A 21,056-nucleotide genomic window follows, 5' to 3' on the forward strand; every position below is an offset into this window, starting at 1 on the left:
TTTGAGGGAATACGAGTGTGTGATCCTAGGAGTGGTTTCGCAGGCTGGCGGGCCATCTATCCATGGCGCAACGTCGATAGAGTCTCGTGGGGCCCGGTGAGAGCGCTGTTCCTGAGTAGTGGACCAGGACTATACCCTGACGACGGCACAAGTTCCTAGTCAGGATGGATGAATATGAGGATATAAAAAAGAGCTCAGGAAACAGACACTCCGTCCCGTCCCTTACCTGGTAAGGGAACATAAAATAACGCCGAGCAGAGAGTCAGGCGAGTAGGAAGTACATTTTGTGCGTACAGTGTGAGGTGTTCGTAAAGAATATATACAGCGACTACAGTCGGGGGAAAGACAGGGTGTCGAGGAATTAAATGTTGTTCGTCATCCAAGAAATGGAGGTGGTCATCAGCTGAGATGTGGTCTGGGGGTTTACCGAATTAGGTATGCAAGGTACTCGTTCGTAGGCTACTATATGCAAGCCACCTGCCCCTGATCAGCTGTTAGCATGGTACTACGGTGTTGCAAAGAGATTCCTTCCCCGACTCAACGTGACAGAAGGACAGTAAATCTTCCCGCAAGAACCAGACCAACGGGAATGTCTCTTTTGGTATCTTAATGTACACAATCGCTTTCCTTCCCCTTCAAGTAGCTTTTTGGTGTCGAAGTCCCGATTCGGTACCTTCGACGGGATCTCTGCTTGAAGAATCAAACTAACAACAGAGGGAGGCGGGGCAATCGTGCGAGTACTGTATGCAACAAGACGGGCAGTATGGTCTAACTATGGTAGTGTTGGCATCATCGAATCCCTTCGAACGGTCTCTCAAGGGACCTAAGTCTGGGCTTGATGGTTTCTTTATTGCAGTCTGACATCAAGACCTTGGAAGGCGCATCGACTCCACGGCATTCTCTGACCTCATCGATTTTTGACAGCCACTCTTCAATGTCAGACATGCTCCTGAACCATAACTTGAGGCCCTCTCATGTATCACCCCATTTTCTCGTCAACAACCAGCTTACATTGATTGAGCACTGGGTAGTCGACCCATTGCGCTTAATTCCACGTGGTTTGGCACACGACACGAGTCTCAAACACGCTGTCCCGCCACAAGGTGGCCAAGTCTGGACTCTGGGGGCACAGTTCGAGGACTTTGCCGCGTGGCTGAGTCCCCTGTCGATGATTTGCATACTTTGTTAACTAATCCGGACCTTGGCCAACCCCTATTTTCTCCCCACCATGAAATAATGCGAATTCCACCTCGTTATCATCGTATATTCGTCCCAGGTACGAGGTCTAACGTCCCGCTTGTGAATGCCCCTATCCGTCATCTACGCCACCACCTCGCAATGCCAGAGAACACCACCACGAGCACAGGCTCCCTGCCCAGCCCAGCGGACCGCGACCGGATCGCGAAGTGCCTGGCGGAGCTCGTGCAGGCCATCCAGGCGCACCCCCAGATGCAGCCGCCGAACCCGCATCGGACGCTCTTCCACCTGTGGGACTTTGTCCAGCGGACCAGGTACATCGTCAGCGAGCTGGACAACATTGAGGCCGGCCGGCCGCTGCGGCACCCCGAGCAGATACCGGAATACCGCAACGGCGGTGAGTCTTGTTTCCCACCCCTTCCTAGTCTGCTTGTTTGTTCGCTACTTGTCGAGGAAAAAAAGGCTTGGACTGAACACCCCGTTGTTACACCGAACAGCTGCTCCCGGTCCCCAGACCGCGCTGAAATGTATGTCCGATGTGACCACTCGGTCGCAGACTCTGCATATGATGATCATGGACCCTTCCATCATGCTCCCCATCATGGGTCTCGCGTGTGTTGACTACGGAGACGAGATTAAGGAGAAATCCAAGGCGCTCGTGGATTGTTTGGAAGCCGTGAAGGGATCCTGAAGTCTATAGTCCGGCTTGGCGTATTGATATTAGCTTGGTCTCCGTTTTATTTCTTTGGAGTATGATTCGGAACTTGGTGGACCTGTGGAATGTGTAGAAAGAAGTTCCTGGTGTAAATCTTGCCATGCTAGCTATTGCCGCGCCAACTAGAGTGATTGTATCCCACGTGTAGAGGCCGTGGGATCCTGGTACCTGCGTGCATCGTCGACGTTGTGGCTTGCGGACTAGTGGAACTCAACTCGCCTGAGGCTAGACGACGGATATGCTGACGCTTATATGCTCCTGTAAAACTGATTCATGAGTGTCATTAAGAGAAGATGGAGTTGGTGATGTGATATACTTGCTGTCACATAATATTTTCAGGTCGGCAGTTTGTGAAATGTGAATGACACCGCCCAATGCCCGTTATGTCTGCAGGTCTAGCTCGGGCTTAGTTCGGGTATCATGCCTCGCCTGCCTCCTATAGTATTTAGAGATACAAAGCCGGCTTTCATATAGTAGTGACATCGGCACGTCTTGGTGCCTCAGGGGGTAGTTTCCCCTCCCTCTACACTGCGAGCCTGCTCTGCCCCAGGCTCTCCATCAAGGGCAGCAACATCCACGCAGACCGCTTGCTCCGGCGCCTTAAAGGACGCGTTCACGGTTGAGCCCCATTCACCTGCTCTGCCCGAGGCTCCATACCAGAGGGAGTATCATCCATGCGTACATCCGCCCCGGGTGCCTGATGTGCCGGATCACCGTTGACTCCATCGCCACTGGCTGCTGAGCCATAAATAAAGCTCTCCACAGCTTTGTAGGCATCTTCCAACTCATCGTTTACAATCACCACATCATAGAAGTCACCAGAATCCGCATGCGCGGTGTCCTCTGACACAGTCTTTAAAACCTCTTCCATCTTGTCGCTGCTCACACCACCTTCTTTCAGCCTCTCTTGGAGGACCTCAACATTCGGGGACTTGACAAAGACGAATCTTGCTGTGTACCCGTTATCTTTTATTTGTTGTGCGCCCTATGGAACATGGTTAGTCAAAAGCGCCTTACAGCCAGCGCCGGGATCTGGAGACTTACTGTGCGATCCATTTCCAGCAGCGGGACTTTGCCAGAATCGCTGATCGCCTCCACTGCCTTCCGGCTGGTTCCGTGGTTGACGCCTTCCGTGTCGGTGAACTCGAGAAGTTGATCTCCGTCCCGCAGCATGGCGAAGGCTTGGGCATCGACAAAGTGGAAATCATGCCCATTTTTCTCTCCGTCCTCTGGCTGGCGCGTGATGTGCGCTGCCACTTTTGCAAACGACCCCGACTTCCTCTCAAGAAGCATTTTGATGAGGGAGGACTTGCCAGACCCCTGAGGACCGGCTATGATGACTGCCCGGCGATCCTCTGGGAGATCTGCGGCCCCCGCCGCGCTATCCTGCGGCTCCTCGATCTCCTGTGGCACATCTTCTTCAAAGATGAGGTCGATCTTCTCGGGGTTGTCGATCTTATCAAAGGTCACAAGCTTGTATTTGCTTGCAATCCTCAGAGCCCTCCAGCTTTTACTAGCCTTGCCCTCTACAGCGGCAGCCTTGGTCTTGTTGTTTGTTGGCATCTCGATCTCGAAGTCGTCATCGGCGATCTTCCTCTTGAAGGACACCAGATCAGGAGGCTCGTATCGTTCCTCCGACTTCAGCTTCTGCATGGCGCTGTCCTCGACGCCATCGGACAAGAAGCCCAACGACAGGGATCCCATCGGCGTCGGGCGGAGGCGCTTGTTGGTGGTTATCTTCTGCGCAACCACCATTGCCTCGTTGAACTCCTTCGGCGAGACCGGGGGCCTCTCAATCGGTACGCAATTCTCAATCTTCCATCGCACCCAGTGCTTATCTCTGGATAGGACCGTCTCGACCATTCTGAAGAAGTACGGGCCTTCGGTGCCTTGCCGGATATAATCCGCAATGGTCTTCTTCATACCGAAGGCCCATTTCGTATCCTCCTCGCTCAAAAGCTGGTCGGAATACATGACGGCTTTGATATGCGGCGGCTTGGTGGTGCTCAGCTTCTCCTTCGCCTTGGCAGAAAGAGAAAGCAGGAAGTCCATGATGATGAGGGCTTGCACAAGGACGTGCCTCCTAAAGGAAAGGTCGTTGATCTACCCGAGTCAGCGAAACTACCATGGAAGTGGAATAATGGTGGTCTACCTCTAGTGCGAAGAGATCCCGGCTGGTTAGATACTTCGGATTGAACGTGCTAGCTAGCTCGTCATCTCCATCTCCATCCTCGCGCTTCCGCTTCAGACTGCGCTTGGTGTCATCTGTCTGCTTTTCTTGCTTGACAGGGCGCGATCCCTGATCGGGCTTGATGGAGCGGAAAGTGCTTATGGTCGCCTCGAGGCCAACCTTGAACTCGGCAAAGTGGGTGGCGTCGAAGAGCTTCTTTGGCTGGCTGAAGCTTGACTGGAGTGACCAGAAGATCGGGTACAAGGCATCTGGGTCCAGCGGCTTCTTGCCATCGAAGGACACAGCTTTTGAGGCACTCTTAGGGTCCGGGGTCTTCCTGGCGTCGCTGGTTTGCGTGTCGACATCCATTTTTTCTGCATTCTCTCCCTCCTCCTTGGGGAGGTCTTGGTCGAATGTGGTGATGTTCTCGACATGGTATTCGCCTCGGAGATTCACCGAGCTCCTGTCACCTAGCGGGAAGCTTTGGTACAGGAAGATAAACACCCGCCCGCAAAACGCAGTATCCTCGGCGCGCGACAGGCGGCGGAGAAGCTCGTTGCATGTTCGAAGGATAGCGAGCTTCTTCTGGTCGAAATGTTTGCTCGTGATTCTTTCGCGGCGTGACTCAAGGAAGTCGAAAACCTTGCGGCACCCCGCAATTGTCTGGCTGTCAAGAAGCTCTTCAACAAGCCAGAACAAGAGCGCCGGCTCGCACTGCCCGCTATCGGAGAGGATCGACAGTATATCGAAGAAGTTCCAGACTTTGACAAAATCCGGAGACTCGATGGGCGTTGTGGCCTACACGGGTCAGCGCGCTGCAATCCCGTGACGATCTCGTTGCCGACTCACAATCAAGGTGCTCAAGGTATCGCGGGCCGCAGTCTCAATAATCGCAAATCGTCTTGACCTCTTATTGTCGCCCGATTCCTCCGCTGTGGCGGCCCCCGCCGGAGAGAACACTTCCCAGAGTCGGGTTTGGAGATCTTCAAAATCGGACTTGTTGAGGGCGGGCTCGATCGACGACGACTGTTTGACGGTGCGCGCGCGCTGCAAAACCTCATCGAGAAGGGTCTTAAAAGCTGCAACGGCTGGAATGCCGTAGCTTTCTGCTTCTAGTGATGGCATCGTGATGGATTTGAGGTTTTGGTAAGCCTGGTTTGATGGCCTTCTCACGAGAGCTCAAAAGTTCGGAAGGGAGGAAGTTGCCATGGAATGCGCGATGTTTGGAAGACGGAGACTCAAAGGTTTGACGGGTGGAAATATTAGTTTGGAAAGTTGAAAGGTGAATTGGGTGGTCGAGATCGCATTGGCCCAAATGGATCACGACCCTGCCGTTTGCGTTGGGCTTGGCATCTGCAAGGCTGAGAAATCGTGACGAGCTAAAGTCAATGGTCAGCCACATTCAGCCACATTTACTGCGGTACTTGGCAAGAAGTTGCGTTCAAAATTTGGAGCCTCACATCAAGCGCGGGTCTGGAGCTGGAAACACGCGACGAAGCCAGCAGAGAACCCAGTGAACATCATCATCATGCCTCCAGCGAAGCGCGTGAAGAGCAGCGCTGGATTGCGATCCCAGAGCGCTTCCGGACGACCGACTGCGGGCGATTTAGAGGGCAACAGCGAGTTTGCAACTCTCGCAAAGCAGCACTGGCTCAAGAGCTCTAAACGGGCTACAAGAGTGAAGGTCAAGAACGACGTTCTCAAGCAGGAAATATGGGACACGCTTGAGAAGGAGGGCTTCCCGGTCAAGTCTCTGCTCTCATTAGAGAGCCTTCAGATCCTCGAGAGGTACAACCATCGAAATATTCCCGTCTACAGTATAGAGGTCATGCTAACATGTAGAAGCTACCTTTGGCCCGGTTATGGGGAGGAATCTTCCAATTTCCATGTTCTGCTGATAGTACTCATTTCCAATGCGAAGCGCAGAGAGCGCCTGGAAACATGGGGTAAGCCTAAGCCTGGATTCCCACATGCGGTCTCAGCATACTGACGGCTCCTGTAGAGCTTTTCAATGACCGGCCGACCGATTTCTCGAGTCTCTTCCGTCGAGTCCTCTCTCTGAGCCTCGACGGTACCCTATCCTGGACCATTCGAACGCATATCCTCCAATTCATCATACACGCGTTCCAAAGCTTGGATTGTGGCATTGTCCGAAAGGAGTGCGCGCCGCTCGTGTCGATCTCAATCTGGCACAACATCTCGACTGAGAAGAAGCGAGACGAGTTACTGGATACGAATACGCACCTGAGGAAGGCCTGGAAAGCATCGGCGAGACGGTACGACGCGGCGGATGATGCGACAAAGGCACGGTTGCGCTTTGAAAGATCGTGGTTGTATACCCTGGTGCTGGACTTTCTCAACGTACTCTACTCAGATCCTGCTAAGGAGGGTAAGTCGCGCCCATGAAGAAGCACTGGTGTTTACATCTGACACATTTGCAGAGCAAGCTCTCTACTGCGAGCGCATCGTGGAGTTCCTCACAGACTTGCAAAGTCAATTGCCAACACGGAGATACATAAACACACTGCTGCAAGATCTCCATGTCTTGCCAGCCCTGGCACTATCTCCCCTATTCAATGACGAAGACAACGATCTTCTGCGAGCTCTCTTTGCCGTCTTATCCCACTATACGTACTTCGCCATAGACGACCATACAGGGGTCCAGCACAGTCGGACAGAAGCGTACGACCGGCATTGCTTGAAGCTCTCGAAATTGCAGCGCATAGCATTGAAGCACTTCAAGGAGAAGTTGACGGTGTTGGCCTTGGCGAACTATGCATCGATTGACAGGCGCGGCGAGCTTGAGGGCCTGCTTGAGCCCCTCGCTGCCGACGAGATCACGCAACTGGCCGAGCTCTTAGATCTCAGAACGTCCTACCCCGACTCTGTCAAGATATCGCCTGACCGCAAATTCTTGCTAGAGGTGCTTCTGTCCACTTTTGAGAAGCGCAAAACCTTCCAGGAAACAGCTCGTGACCTCAGTGTGCTTCCAGATGAAGAAACACTTTTCGAGCATGACTTGATCAGAACCGACCACTACGATGGTTCGCATCCACTAGCCCTTCCGAAGCTGAACTTGCAATACCTGTCAGTGGGCGATTTTCTCTGGAGAGCCTTTGTCCTTTACCGATGTGAGTCTTTCTATGGGATTCGCCGAGATATTGAAGATGTGATCAAGAGACTTCAACCTGAGGCCAGAAGATCAGGGGAGACAGCCTTCAAGGGGTTCTCCAAGATGGCATTGCCTATTAACAAGCCAACGTAAGTCCTTGGGATCAAATCAATTTATCCATGAACTTGGCTAATTTATTACAGTATCCTTGAGGTCATCCCGCCCCGGGTCGGCGACGACAAGCCATCTACGGTCCGGGCCGAGGTGGTGATCGACGTCAGGAAGTTGTCTGAGGGTATTCGACGTGAATGGGAATCGTTGCGCCCCAACGATGTTGTTTTCCTCTTGGCCGTCGACCCATCCAAGCGCAGCGATGCCACCAACGGGGGAGGGCCTTTGGCTGAAGGCCAAAAGATGGGACTCGTATCTGTTCGGACGGCCGAGGTCATTCAGCTCATGGATGACAAGGACCGCGGTGTTCGAGATGCCCAAGCGTATTTTGATGGCCGTGGACGGAATCCTACACGACGGATTCAACTGCGGCTTGATGCAACTCGATATAGGGCAGACACGGAGAACGCTTCGTCAGGCCAAGGGAATGTTTACGATGGCATCAACGTCATCGTTCGAAGAAGCGGGAGGGAGAACAACTTCAAGCCTGTTCTCGAATCCATTCGCAGTCTCACTCTTTCCGACGTTCCTCTCGCCCCTTGGCTTCACGAGGTGTTCCTGGGATATGGCGATCCGGCGGGAGCAACGTACAAGCATCTTCCCAACCGGGTTAAGAGAATCGACTATCGAGACACTTTCTTGGACTGGCAGCACCTCGTCGAAAGCCTCCCAGGCAAAATCGTCGAGCCAAGTGAAGATGCGTCTGGGAGCTTTGGGCCGCCATACGTGCTCGAAAACGTGGAGCCTCAAGTCAAAGAAGTCTCGTCAAAGCCTTCGAAGAAGCGGAGACGGGATGCAGAGCCGGCACTTCTCTCCGAGGTAGAGACATTGAAAGTGTCGACATACAATCCGCCAAATAATGGGCCCTATCCGATCGACGTGCCCAAGCTGAATACCGTACGGTTCACGCCAACCCAGATTGAGGCTATCGTATCAGGATCCCAACCTGGGCTCACTGTCATCGTCGGGCCTCCGGGTACCGGAAAGACCGATGTCGCCACACAGATCATCAACAATATTTATCACAACTTCCCCGAGCAGAGGACACTGCTTATCGCCCATAGCAACCAAGCCCTCAACCAGCTCTTTGCAAAGATTGTTGCCCTAGACATAGACGAGCGACACCTGTTGCGTCTTGGCCACGGCGAAGAAGAGCTTGAGACTGAGGGTAGTTTCACCAAGCTTGGGAGGGTTGAGTCCTTCTTGGAGAACCGGGACCGGTACCTGCAGGAAGTCAACCGCCTAGCTGCCAGCATGGGTGCTCCTGGTGCTCATGGAAATTCTGCAGAAACGGCGGGTTACTTCAAGTCTGTCTACGTTGACCCCGCCTGGGCCAAGTTCACCGAGGTTTCGAAGTCGGAGGACTCGTCATCGGAGGACATTATCAAGGCGTTCCCGTTCCGCTACTACTTCGCCGACGCGCCCCAGCCCCTCTTCCCTCCAGATGTAGACCGCGAGACGGTCGTGGAGGTTGCGAATGGCTGCCACCGTCATATATCGAAGATATTTTCCGAGCTGGCCGACGTCCTTCCCTTCGAGATCTTGCGACGCGATAGGGACAAGGCCAATTACTTGCTGACCAACGAAGCCCGTATCATCGCCATGACCTCTACTCACGCTGCCATGAGGAGAGGGGAGATTGCTTCTCTGGGATTCCAATATGACAATGTCGTCATGGAAGAGGCCGCCCAGATCACCGAGATTGAGAACTTCATCCCTCTGGCCATGCAGAAACCCAAGGACGGGCAGCTGTCATTGCAGAGGGTTGTGTTGTGTGGAGACCACTTCCAGAACTCGCCCGTCATTCAGAGTCTCGCGTTTCGGCAGTATGCCAACTTGGAACAGTCGCTATTCTCTAGGCTAGTACGTCTCGGTGTGCCGGCCATCACTCTGGATCAACAGGGTCGTGCTCGGCCGTCAATCGCCCGCCTTTACCAGTGGCGGTATCCCAACCTCGGCAACCTCCCACATGTCGAGACTCACCAAGAGTTCTTGACTGCGAACGCAGGCTTCAAGTACGACTACCAGTTCATCAATGTCCCGGATTATAAAGGCAAAGGAGAGACGGAACCGACGCCTCACTTTGTTCAAAACCTGGGCGAGGCCGAGTACGCCGTGGCGATTTACCAGTACATGCGTTTGCTTGGCTATCCGGCCTCGAAAATCAGCATTCTCGCAACATATGCCGGACAGCGGGCCCTGATAAGGGATGTCCTGGCGCATCGTTGCGCGAAGAACCCCGTCTTTGGCCTGCCAAGGATCGTCACCACCGTCGACAAGTATCAGGGCGAGCAGAATGACTGTAAGTGACCGCTACCTCACCTTCCTCTCCACAAACAATGTTACTCACAAAAGGCCTCAGACATCATCCTATCATTGACTCGTACCTCGAAGGTGGGATATCTACGTGACATTCGTCGCCTCACCGTGGCCCTCTCTCGTGCACGCTTGGGCCTCTACATCTTGGGCCGACGCGAGGTCTTCGAGGCCTGCTACGAGCTCCGCGAAGCCTTCGAGTTGTTGCTTGAGCGGCCGGACAAGCTCGTGCTCGTGACGGGCGAGCTCTGGCCCTCGAAACGCATCCTGGCTGAGGAGGTTGACAAAGAGGTCCCCGGGGAGGCTGTCATGGAGAACGTGGAGCACATCGGGCAATACGTCTTCGACATGACCAACACGAGGGTCAAGCAACTGCGCGCCGAGCGTGGATTGCCCGACGAGGCACCCCTGAGTCAGGCTATGCCGCAACCTGAGGACGGTGCCACGGAGAAGATCGATGAAGAGGACGAGGACGGCGCCGATGCTAGTGCCGGTGCGGAGGCCCCGGTGGAGGGCTTCGAGGCTGAGGAGGAGGGTTGATTGGGATTCCGAGACCGAGTCACGCATAGTTCATGGCGTTTGGGGAGTTATCCGTGAGATTGTACCGTCCCACCAGGGACTGATGCATCGAAAGGGATATTGTTGGGACCCTTATCTCGCTGGGTTCTCATACTGCCCACTTAGACGCGACTGAATACAAAAAAAGATGACCGACCTACAGTGCATAATTAGATGACCGTTTGTATGCTGGAAGGGCCTTTAAAAGTCGGGATCGGCGTGATCGAGGTGTAGCTCAGTGTAATAACAAACCACACCTTGGAGACCCGTTGTGCCATAGCTCCAGAGCAGAAATACAGTAAATAAGTTTTTGGAGATCAATTGTCCACAACTTACCAATCGGACGGGTCTCGGGCTGGAGACTCCCATGCCTATCATGTTGCTCCACCCGACGTATATGCTAACCTGACAGGGCAGCACACGACCTTGTCTTCAAGCCCCAGAGACAAGAAGCAGGGAGCTTCCATGGTTCAGAAGCTCGGCTTCCCCGCCTGGGGGGCAATAATTAAAAAAGTCAGTTGAGGCCAAGATCTGGACACCGGGTCGCCTCACAGTGTGGCAGTGGCGCAGTATCTTATAGTTGCCCGACGGCAGCGATTCGGGCTTGACGGGCCGGAATAGTGGCCCCAGATAGTCCACTGTGACGTACAGTTCAGAGAGGAAGAAACATCAGGGCCCAAAGGCAGCGACTGGACTGGCTCGCTGGCTGCTCTCCAAATCCTAACCCCATCTGTACCCACTCTCTCCGTATCCATCCATTCTCTCCTCGCAACCCCACGGCCCAGTTGAATTGCCTAAAAGCATGGAAAATAGAACAGTGTCTCCGCAGGCATGGGCCGCGTTCTAACGGGCTGGTCATTTCCTGGCAGGTGCCGAACGGCTGCAAATACCTAGCTACAAGTAAAGTGACATCGGCAGGACGAGAAGCGTTATCGATAACAACAGCAGTCGTGGACGGACTCGGTGTCAGAGCTTACATGCATCCACGGGTATGTCGCTGCCACCCGTCCGAGAAACTTTGCATGGTCAGTTTAGTAGATCGTCAGATGCAACCATGCGGACTCAAGGGTACGAGTACGGTATATTTAGTGACTTCAATAAGTAGGTTCAGAAGCAATCACCGAAGAGGTCGGGAAGTATTAGCTGACGAACTCAAAAACAAAAGACAAGAAAGCAATAGCGACTGAACGCTTAATTTTCAGGGGAGAGAAATAGATTGGGGGAATTGGCCAAAAGGGCAATGACAGAACCGAAAGAGGAGGCAAATGCGGAATACAAACGAGAGGCAGAGGCAATACCGGGATGGAACTTAAAACACGTTAGAAGAAGTTCGGATGAAAATATTGAGAAGCCAAGACGGGTGTGTTTAGGTAAGCTGCCTAGCCGTTTTGATCCACATATAGGTACACTCGAGACGCGTTCCGTAGACGAATCCTGAAGGTAGGTAATTTAGACTGTGCAAGGGCCGGGGCAAAGAAGAGACCCAAACTTGGTATTGTTCTCAGAGCAGGATACGGAGTAGTTAAGCAAGCCACACTCTGAGATGCTGGGACTGGAGCAGTGAATAAGGGCAACAGACAATGCAGGTTTTCAAACTTAAGTAAAGGAGAACCTTCCATGAATGTTGCCCCGTTGCCCAGGTAGGTTCCACTAGGGAATCGTAGCGACCCATATTATATGGAGATTACATAATGGGTGCATATTACGGGCTGTGAGGCCAAGGCAGGTACGTACCTATTGTGATACAGCACACAAATCACAAGCCACCTCTCTGCCTGTCCCCTGTCCAAGCACGCCCAAAAAAAATTCACGTCCAGGCTAGGTTCCCTAAGAGAAACTCTCTCTTCGAATTTTTTCCTGCCCTGCTTTCCCAAAACCTCACCCTTCAGCAGAAGACATTTAGAGAGGATCCATCGACCTACGGATAGGATCCAACCTCTTAATTATCCCCTTGGTAATTCTCAAGAGAATTCTTTCTCCAGAGATTACATCTCCACTCTTCTGGATTTCGTTTTTATTTGCTGGGCGACGCATTTCGCACGCCCATCATCGTCCGTGTGTCTCGGTCGGATCGAGCATTTTTGCGACAAATACGCTCCTTCCCTATCATAGATTCTGCGTCAACCCGTCAACCCGCCAACATTTGCATCACCCGCGCGCGTCTTTCGACTGCTCAAGTCTGAATTCGACCTGTGCCGATAGTCGCCATCCGATTCGAGTTGCCCCCAGCAGCACCGGTCGGGTTTTCAACGAGACAATCATTCTCTTTGTCTCGGGCGCCCTCATTCGGATTTGATATTCGACAAACAATCCTCTATCACCCTAACCTCGCCAGAGCATCACGGACTGCGCTACTGCACCATCACACCTGACAGGGCTTCCCGCGTCAAACAGCTCCCCTTATGACTTCTACTGCGAGTCAACAGCACCAACCCCAGGCGTCGAACTCCTCATCTACCGCAGCTGCGTCATATGCCTCTGCTGCTGGTGCGACGAAGAAATCGACACCCACGCCGCTGATTGCGGCCGGCACCAACCCACCCCTAGTGGTTGGCTCGTCCGTGCCCGCAACCCAGAATGGCAAATCTTCCTCGGCATCGCCAGTGAATGGCGGCCGACCCAACATTGCCCCGGCCATCCCCGTGTCTGCTGCCCCAGCTGTCGTCCACGGCTCTAATCTTAACGGAGCCCCATCTGACCACAGCCGGAAGAGCTCAGTCACCATCAGCGCAAACGCTCCCCCGAACCACATCGCAAATGGTGGCGCTGCCGCAGGTTCTAGAGCCAGCATTCAGTTCGGATTCAAGGATTCGCCAGCCATTGCTCACAGCACCCCACAGCCGAGTGCCACAGCACCTATTCCCATCCCGGGTGGCAATGCCAGGATTCCCTCTCCCGCACATTCTCCCTCGCCCATTCCCAAACCATCTGCCAGCGGAGGACGGCCTCCATCTGGCGCACCTCCCCCAAATCAAATGACATTTGGCAGTTTCCCTGGCGAAGGCGACGTAAGTATCTGAGTACCTTTCCTTCCCCCTCCTCGATATAGATACGCTCCCAGCCAAAATTTTCTTCTCTATTTTACAGGGCCCTTTGATCCGTGGTTCGGAGCTGACTTTCATATTTCTTTGCTTAGCGCCACATGAAGCAACCCGCTCTACCACAGAACCCCATGGCGATGGGACCCCAGCAGACTGGAGCTCATCTACGACGAGACTCGCAGGCTTCCGCTCATAGCGAGATAGGCGGCCACGGTGGACCGGGTCCGAACCGAGGCGGCTATCAGGGCCAAGGCGGTCGCGGTGGTCGCAACTTCAACGCGTCGTACAATAACCAGGCGCTCGGTTATACACCTAATCAGCGATTCGCGGGTCACAACGGCGGCCGTGGTGGCATGCCTTCGTACCAAGGCGGCCGAGGCGGAATGCCTCAATTTCCCAACTCGCCGCAACCGCCACGTGCCAGTCCTGCTCCAGCGCACGCGATCCCACAACACCCGGGGACTCCGAATATGTCCCAGGCTGTACCGATGCAGCCTCCCCAACAGTTCTACCCGCCTCCACACATGTATCCCCCTCAAGTAAACCCCCCTCTCTTTTCAAATGATCTACCCCCGTACAAGTACAAGAAGAAGGGCACTCGCCGGGACTCGGAGAAATTCTCCAACAACCCGCGGCAGATGATCCCTTCGCAGAAGCATACAAATGGAAACGGCCCCGCCGCTATCGGCTCGCGGCGGCACGGTCGGCGTGGGGAGGCGATAAGGGAGTGTGAACCTGACATCGGCGGCTTCCCCGTTCCGCCGGAGTGTCCAGGCGGTCGCGCACCTTACGACTACCCCCCTTTTCAAAATGCTCCCCTTCACCCGCTCCTCAAGGGACCTATTGACTTGTCACCAGAGGGTGGCCAATTTGAGAAGCTGCTGCTAACAACCAAGAAGCAGATGGGCAACCCTTATCAACACATGCCCGTGGACAACTACGGCCGTCCTATCATGCCTTATCAATACTCCCAACAGCCGGTCCACCAGTATATGAACCAGGGCCCTCCATCCTCGTCTTCCGGCTTCAACCCTCAGTATGCCGGCGTACCTTACGGTCAGGGCCCTCCAGGGGCTCAGCCAATGTCGCGCAATTCCTCGCAGATATCCGAGCGACCAGCATCGAGCACAGGCCAGAACCAGACGCCCGTCATCGCCCAGGGTACCCCCCAGCCACGCGCCGCCCAGGCGACCCCTCCCGCGGTTGCCGCTCCTGCCGTCTCCCGACCGATCATCATCAAGAACGCGCAAGGCGAGATCGTGGATCTGAAGAAGCAGCTCAAAGCCCCGGCATCTCCCGCCCCCAGCATTCAGCAATCAAAGACCCCGCCGGTCATTGCCTCTACGCCGACTCCGCCCCCCAAGCCGTCCACGCCAGCCGCTCATACTCGAGTCGAGAGCATCTCCACGAACAAGACTGCTGAGCAGGTCCGCAACGAGTTCCGAGAGCAGGTCCGGAAGACCGCCGAGGACCCAGTTGACGGGAAGGCCAAGGAGGAAGAAGTCCCAGCTACTCCCGTTGAGAAGGTCTCCGTCGAGGACAAAGCTAAGGAGGAGCGACTGAAGGCAGAAGAGCGTGAGAAGGCCGAGGCGGAAGCCAAGGCCACCGAGCAGGCGAGGGTCAAGGCACAGGAAGAGGCCGAAGCGAAGGTGAAGGCCGAGGCCGCACCCACCGTTGCTCCCGAGAAGAAGGAAGATAAGAAAGAAGAGAAGTCGGGAGAGTCGGGCGACATGGACGAGGACGAGCTTGAGCGCATCATCCGTGAGATGGAAGAGGCAGATGCCAAGCGCGAGCAGCAGGAAGCCGAGCGTAGCGCGAAGAGGAAGGCCGAGCAGGAAGAGGCGAAGAAGCTCGCCGCTCAGGCTCCTGTCCCTACTGCAGAAGAGAACGATCGAAAGCTCCGCGAACAGGAACGGGAGATGGAGCGCTTGGAAGAAGAACGCGATAGACAGCGCAAGGAGAACGAGACCAAGGCTGCTAGCGGCAACGCTGAATCAGTCGCCGATCTTCTCGCCAAGAAGATTGAGGACCTCAAGCTCTCGGACAAGAAGGATAGCGGTCCTTCCTCCACAAGCCGCGTGTCCGATAAGCTGGCAAGCCTTACCATCAGCAGCGACGGGGGTTCCTCAGCCTCGGGACCACGGACCGGTGGTAGCGACAAGCCTCGAGGTAAGCCTGCCGCGCTCAACCTCGTGGTCAGCACCAAGCCAGTTGAGCCGCCCCAGCCCAGCGCTGCTCTGCAATCTCTCCGGTCTGCTCGCTTCCTCGAGGCGATTGACCCACGAATCTATCCTGACCACATTTCGTCGCCGAACCCGGCTCTGAATGCGGCTGTGTCGAGGAAGGGCAAGACATTCAAGTACGACGCGCAGTTCCTGCTCCAATTCCAGAAGGTCTTCACGGAGCAGCCCTCTGTAGAATTCCACCAACAAGTCAAGAGCCTCATCGGCGACTCGGACGGCTCTAGGTCAGCATCTGCTCGGGCTGCTGGTCCTGGCTCCGGAAGGCAGGGATCCAAGGCGGGTACGCCAGGAGGATTCCCCTCTCAGGGTGTGCCCATGGGTCAGTTCATCTCGAACAAGACACTCCCGCCGGGTACAACGTCGGAGCAGCGATTCGCTATGTCCCAGGGAGCTATGCCGAGACCTGCTACCATGGCCAACCCCATGGCCTCCTTCGCGCGTCCTGGCGCCTTCCCCGGGTCGCACTCCATGTCTCGAAGCCCCTCGTCCACGACCATGGGTGGGATTCCCAATTCCCCACGCCAAGGCAGCAGGCGTGGTGGTGGTGGCGGTGGTGGAAGCAAGCGGGGCGACTATGGCTCGGGGCAACATGCTAAGAACATGCCCCTCACCCAAGGAGTCGAGCTCAAGCCCATCACTGTTTCTGCGACTGGCTGGAAGCCGAGCAGCATCGGAAACAAGGCTGCCCAGGCGCCTGTTGCTGCTGCTGCTACTGCGCATCTCGACCCAGAGATGGTGCAGCGCAAGGTCAAGGCCGCCCTGAACAAGATGACCCCCGAGAAGTTCGACAAGATTTCGGACCAGATCCTCACCATCGCCGGGCAGTCCAAGAACGAGCAGGACGGGCGCACGCTGCGCCAGGTCATCCAGCTTACCTTCGAGAAGGCCACGGACGAGGCCCACTGGGCGTCAATGTACGCCAAGTTCTGCAAGCGCATGCTCGAGACCATGAGCCCCGAGATCCGCGACGAGAATATCCTGGACAAGCAAGGTGTGGTGGTCAGTGGCGGTGCCCTGTTCCGCAAGTATCTGCTCAACAGATGCCAGGAGGAGTTCGAGCGGGGATGGAAGATCGACCTACCCAAGCCGGAAGAGGGTGAAGATGGGAAGCCTGGCGAAGCCGCCCTGTTGTCAGACGAGTACTACGTCGCAGCCGCAGCGAAGCGACGAGGCCTCGGCCTGGTCCAGTTCATCGGAGAGCTTTACAAGCTAGGCATGCTCACGGAGCGCATCATGCACGAATGCGTCCGCAAGCTGCTCGAATTCCAGGGAATTCCGGACGAGGCTGAGATCGAGTCCCTGACGAAGCTGCTCAGGACCATTGGTGCCAATCTCGACAGCACCGAGAAGGGCCGGCCGATGATGGATGCTTACTTCCAGCGGATGCAGAGTATCATTGACCTTCCCGACCTGCCCAGCCGCCTGAAGTTCATGCTCATGGACATCGTCGATCTGCGGAGGGTTCGCTGGGCCTCCAAGGAGGCCAACAAGGGCCCCAAGACTCTCGAAGAAGTCCGAGCCGAGGTATGTGGATTAATTAGCCATTTGATGACCCCCCCTTCCCCAATGACCGACACGAGAATTCGTTTTAACATGAATCCAGGCCGAGGCAGCAGCTGCGCAGAAGGCAGCCGAGAATGCGAGGAGCAGCCAGCGAGGTCCCCCAGGTGGCCGATCCCACACCGGTCGTGGAGACGGGAGAAACTTCTCGGCATACAACCAGCCCGTGCCAAACCAGGTCGGAATGGATGACCTCCGTCGACTCAAGGGCACCGCGAACCGGTCCTCCAGCCAGAACGTGTCCTTCGGTCCCACCTCCATGTTCAACTCACGAAGCAACAGCGGCCGCAGACTGGCTCCCGGAGGCTCTTTCGGCCGTGCTGGTGAGGACTCTGGTGCTTCTTCTCGCACCGGCACTCCCCCGACACGCGAGAGAGATTCAGTCGCCCACACAAATGTATTCGGGTAAGTCTATCAAGCTCTCAAACCCCATGAAAGATGTCCAAGTAGGTAGTGAGTCGGTCTAACTTTCGTCACAGAGTGCTCGCCAACACCGGAGACCACCCTGGTTCGCCTCCCTCGACCGCTGTCTCGCCGGCCCTGTCCAAGGTGGCCCCTGACACATCGGCCAACAGCGACGAGAAGAAGTAGACCTGAACTGTCTTCCCCTTTGCATCACGGTGTCTTGCATGCATAGACCGGGCGGGTTTGCTCTATTTGCATTTGCGGCGGGTATACAAAATCGCTCTAATAAAAGTTGCGCCAAAATCTCCTTCTCTTCATGATACCTTACATCCTCATAGACGACTCAACCGAGAGAGCCAGCCAGCAGAGAGAGTCTTGTTTCTTTTTTTTTCTTTTACGGAGTTAGGGCCATCCTTCACTTCCATACCTGTGTGATTACTTCTCTGGGGGAAAAGTCCATTGCATTCTTTCTCTCGCTGCTTCGGGTCAAGGGATATGGGGTGCTCGACTATTTCTTTCTAATACAGTTTCCTTCATCCTTTCAAAGTTGCCTCCCCATATGTGTGTGTGTGTGTGTGTGTGATTGTAAGAGAGGCTGGGGGGAGAGAATGGGCAAGCAGTACTTGAGGAATGGGGAGCAAAGATACCTCGGCCAACAGATACGATCTCCCCCTCCCCCTCTGAAACTTGTGCTCCTCTTAAGAGGAGCCTATCCTGGGTTTCGCCTTTTCTAAAGGTTGACCCAGAAGATCAGAGATCCATATCGCACGTGAGAGACGGACATGGTCCTGTTGCATCCTTGCACATTTATTTTACTTTCTTCCAAGACGGAGATTACAGACGCTCAACTGCGGGGACAGTGTTTTGCTAAGTTCGTTTTCCGTTTTTTTTATCTTTATTTTTCTTAACTGTCATTTCTTGTTGTACCATTGTTATTAGCAGACCTTTTTTTCTCTTACTTCTTTACCCCCTTCGCCTGCCGCTGGCTAGGTATTTATTTCACCGCTCTGCTTCAGATGTCACGCGGATGGGAGGTTGGGCTTTCAGGATGGGAGGGAGGGTGGGAGGTGGAAGCAGAAATAGCAAGCCATTTCTAGTCCAGATGGGGGTAGATCCTCTGCCGGTCGCCAACGGTTGGATACCACTCCTCTGGGCGTAGAGAGACTTGACTACCTTGCTTGGGAAACCGGGGCGCGGGGGAAGGATGGGCGGGTATGTTGCCTTGTACATCATCGTCGTCAAATGACTTGATCATTTTGCGTTAGACCCAGCCAGCGGCGGCAGAATCGACATATTTCATATAACCATTGTCCACCTTTGCTTGATGAGACTGAGCAAAGATGTGCAAACGTAAACTGAGTACTCGAAACCATTCGAGAGCGAACAATCCAGACACGGGAAATAAATGAACGTGTTGGGTATCCTATAAGATGGTGTTACAGTAATGGGTACAGTTTCTACATATCTATAACGGGGTCCTCCGAAAGAGGACTTTGCACAAACGAGGAGGACCATATATTCTCTCAGATCCGTTCTTCAGCCTCTGGCCGTTCTCGCCCAACCACCTCCTCCCCGTCCTTCACGCCGGCCCCCTTCCCCATGATCTTCTGCTCCTTCTCGAAGAACCTCGTGACGTGGCGATTCAGCACGTTGCGCCTCGACTTCATGACGCGGACCATCTCGGGCGCGGCCATGCCCTCGGTGACGACGGCGTCCATGGCGGCGACCATGCGGCGGGCGACGGCGACGGCCTCGCGACGCTCGTCGGCGGACCGCCCCCACTCCTCGGCGGGTGACCGGCTCGCCCGCCCCGGGTACGAGAAGGAGCCCGCCAGGATCCGGAACGGCTGCCACATGCGGTCGAGGGCGGCCATGATCTGGCGGCCCAGGCCGAACTTGCCGTCGTCGCTGGTGCCGAGGGCGGCCGCGTCCGTCGTCTGGAAGCGGCCGTAGTTGGCCCGCGCCGCCTGGAGGTAGAGGCGCATGGCGTGGGCGTCCGGGTAGCGGAGGTTGGAGACCATGGCGTCGAAGATGGAGGTGGCGTTGCGGAAGGCGTTGGGGTTTAGGTTGTCGCCCACGCACGTGGAGAGGGCGATCCGGAACGTCTTGGCGGCCATGAACCCCGGCGGCATGTGGCCGATGACCTCGGCGGTCTTGGTGCTGGCCTTGCCGACGCGGAGGAGCTTGAGCATCCTGTGGTAGTTCTCGGCATCCGGCTGGATGCCGTACTTCTTCGTCATGAGGGTCCAGTACTTGGGTCCGAGGGTGGTCTTCCGCGTCGCTACTAGGGATGTGAGCACCAGTGAGAGCGTATTCTTCCCCGGTATGGCGTAGCCGGAAGGCGTTGTTGGTATTGGCTCTGTCAAGTCCTTTGCCGAGTCCCGAGCACCTCCTTTTTTGGATTGGTCTCCGGATTCAAGTTCCGCTTCGACAAGATCAAGTCGTGGCAACCTCATCGTCTGCTCCAACAGAGGCAGGATGTTGTTGTTATCATGGTAATCCCCTGTGAGGAGTATCCGGCCCATGGAGCAGACGAGCTCTTCGTCGATGAATATCTTTGCTTTCCTCCAGTCGGCGATGACTGCTTCCCAGATTGCCTTTGCCTTCTGGATGCTGATCTTGTTGTTCTCTTCAACCTCCTCTTCTGCCAAGTCGGACCGCCGCGCCAGGTCGGGCCGGGGACGGAGCGAGTTGAGGACGATGGTATAGGTCTGATTGTTCGGGGACCGCAGGCCATTCGTCACAGTATGCAGGATGCTGAACATAGTGTCGATATCTCCGGCCCGAGCGCAGACCTCGAGCACGGCGTTGAGGTGAATAGTGTTGGGCTTTAGTCTCTCATTTGTGAGCATGGTGTGGTAAATCCTAACCGCCTCGGAGACGGCCAGCTTGGGATGGGTCGAGTTGGCACAGCCCCTGAATATTATGGTGTATGTTCGAGCATCCGGCAACTGCGCTCGCTTTTTCATCTGGTATCATTGTTAAAACTCATGCTTCAAATATGATCCTACGTATGTTTCGGAAGGAAGTACCTCGTTATATAGCTTCAACGCGGCATTGAGCCTCTGATTACGCATCTGGTAGTCTATCAGGTGGTTCCAACTGACGGTTACTTTCGTATCCCGACTGGCTTTCCTTGTTAACAGAGCTGCCTCCTCGAACCGGCCCTTCTCCAGTGTTCTCAGAACGTGCTCAGCGATCTTGAACGGGTCCTTTAGGTGTTGCAAATGCTTGTTCACCACCCATTCCAGAGCTTTAGAATCTGAGCGATCCCGTGGGGCCTCCGAGGTAGCAGTTTGGGAAGGAGGCGGCTCCAGGTCGGCATTCTGATCAACAGCCAGAGTCGCCACTGTTCGTCGGATTCTGTGTAGAGATGTCGCGGTCGGGAGAGAAAACCGAGGGGGCTGCGCTTCTGACAAATTAGCATTTGAGAGCGCACCCAATGTCCTTCTCCAACAGGCGCGGCATATCGACATAATTGCGCTTTAGGGATTCCAAGCTCTTGTTCAAGATGCCGTCGCAATCCGTCGCATCAAGTCCAGCGATGGAATATTTCATGGGATTAAAT

General features: G+C 55.0%; 5 protein-coding genes across 5 annotated transcripts; 3 read left to right on the forward strand and 2 right to left on the reverse strand.

Moving 5' to 3' along the window:
• Window positions 1–800: 800 nt before the first annotated feature.
• On the forward strand, window positions 801–2,257 carry QBC33DRAFT_529226 (uncharacterized protein). The gene is made up of 2 exons (XM_060427130.1): window positions 801–1,594; window positions 1,695–2,257. The coding sequence occupies exons 1-2, from the start codon at window positions 1,237–1,239 to the stop codon at window positions 1,886–1,888; spliced, it is 552 nt and encodes a 183-aa protein (XP_060286033.1). The 5' UTR covers window positions 801–1,236; the 3' UTR covers window positions 1,889–2,257.
• QBC33DRAFT_529228 (THO complex subunit 1 transcription elongation factor-domain-containing protein) lies at window positions 2,214–5,569 on the reverse strand. The gene is made up of 5 exons (XM_060427131.1): window positions 5,543–5,569; window positions 4,932–5,461; window positions 4,065–4,880; window positions 2,957–4,015; window positions 2,214–2,897 (listed from the first exon to the last, which is right to left on the reverse strand). Exons 2-5 carry the CDS (start codon window positions 5,205–5,207, stop codon window positions 2,526–2,528), a joined length of 2,523 nt encoding a protein of 840 aa, XP_060286034.1. The 5' UTR covers window positions 5,208–5,461; window positions 5,543–5,569; the 3' UTR covers window positions 2,214–2,525.
• On the forward strand, window positions 5,551–10,556 carry QBC33DRAFT_529231 (intron-binding protein aquarius). Its single transcript, XM_060427132.1, has 6 exons — window positions 5,551–5,870; window positions 5,928–6,028; window positions 6,085–6,471; window positions 6,524–7,343; window positions 7,398–9,667; window positions 9,728–10,556. Exons 1-6 carry the CDS (start codon window positions 5,611–5,613, stop codon window positions 10,219–10,221), a joined length of 4,332 nt encoding a protein of 1,443 aa, XP_060286035.1. The 5' UTR covers window positions 5,551–5,610; the 3' UTR covers window positions 10,222–10,556.
• Window positions 10,557–12,641: 2,085 nt separating this feature from the next.
• On the forward strand, window positions 12,642–17,492 carry QBC33DRAFT_446891 (uncharacterized protein; the record flags this gene model as incomplete). The annotated part of the gene is made up of 3 exons (XM_060424402.1): window positions 12,642–13,247; window positions 13,388–17,047; window positions 17,127–17,492. The coding sequence occupies 3 exons, from the start codon at window positions 12,642–12,644 to the stop codon at window positions 17,490–17,492; spliced, it is 4,632 nt and encodes a 1,543-aa protein (XP_060286036.1).
• A 1,349-nt stretch (window positions 17,493–18,841) lies between these two features.
• QBC33DRAFT_486706 (uncharacterized protein) lies at window positions 18,842–21,017 on the reverse strand. The gene is made up of 2 exons (XM_060425416.1): window positions 20,521–21,017; window positions 18,842–20,457 (listed from the first exon to the last, which is right to left on the reverse strand). The coding sequence occupies exons 1-2, from the start codon at window positions 20,962–20,964 to the stop codon at window positions 19,012–19,014; spliced, it is 1,890 nt and encodes a 629-aa protein (XP_060286037.1). The 5' UTR covers window positions 20,965–21,017; the 3' UTR covers window positions 18,842–19,011.
• Between the last annotated feature and the right edge of the window lie 39 nt (window positions 21,018–21,056).

This window comes from Phialemonium atrogriseum (genome assembly GCF_030411735.1).
Source record: "Phialemonium atrogriseum strain 8032-3 unplaced genomic scaffold QBC33scaffold_5, whole genome shotgun sequence".
In the NCBI taxonomy this organism is placed as follows: Eukaryota; Fungi; Ascomycota; class Sordariomycetes; order Cephalothecales; family Cephalothecaceae; genus Phialemonium; species Phialemonium atrogriseum.

Bases quoted from the DNA above. Each gene is read 5' to 3' on its own strand.
- QBC33DRAFT_529231 (XM_060427132.1), top strand. From the start codon at position 5,611: ATGCCTCCAGCGAAGCGCGTGAAGAGCAGCGCTGGATTGCGATCCCAG. The intron at 5,871-5,927 runs GTACAACCATCG...AACATGTAGAAG, and splicing joins AGCCTTCAGATCCTCGAGAG to CTACCTTTGGCCCGGTTATG. The intron at 7,344-7,397 runs GTAAGTCCTTGG...AATTTATTACAG, and splicing joins TTGCCTATTAACAAGCCAAC to TATCCTTGAGGTCATCCCGC.
- QBC33DRAFT_529228 (XM_060427131.1), bottom strand. From the start codon at position 5,207: ATGCCATCACTAGAAGCAGAAAGCTACGGCATTCCAGCCGTTGCAGCT. The intron at 4,016-4,064 runs GTAGACCACCAT...TGACTCGGGTAG, and splicing joins GGGATCTCTTCGCACTAGAG to ATCAACGACCTTTCCTTTAG. The intron at 2,898-2,956 runs GTAAGTCTCCAG...CATGTTCCATAG, and splicing joins TGCTGGAAATGGATCGCACA to GGCGCACAACAAATAAAAGA.
- QBC33DRAFT_486706 (XM_060425416.1), bottom strand. From the start codon at position 20,964: ATGTCGATATGCCGCGCCTGTTGGAGAAGGACATTGGGTGCGCTCTCA. The intron at 20,458-20,520 runs GTACTTCCTTCC...CAATGATACCAG, and splicing joins CGTTGAAGCTATATAACGAG to ATGAAAAAGCGAGCGCAGTT.
- QBC33DRAFT_529226 (XM_060427130.1), top strand. From the start codon at position 1,237: ATGCGAATTCCACCTCGTTATCATCGTATATTCGTCCCAGGTACGAGG. The intron at 1,595-1,694 runs GTGAGTCTTGTT...TACACCGAACAG, and splicing joins ACCGGAATACCGCAACGGCG to CTGCTCCCGGTCCCCAGACC.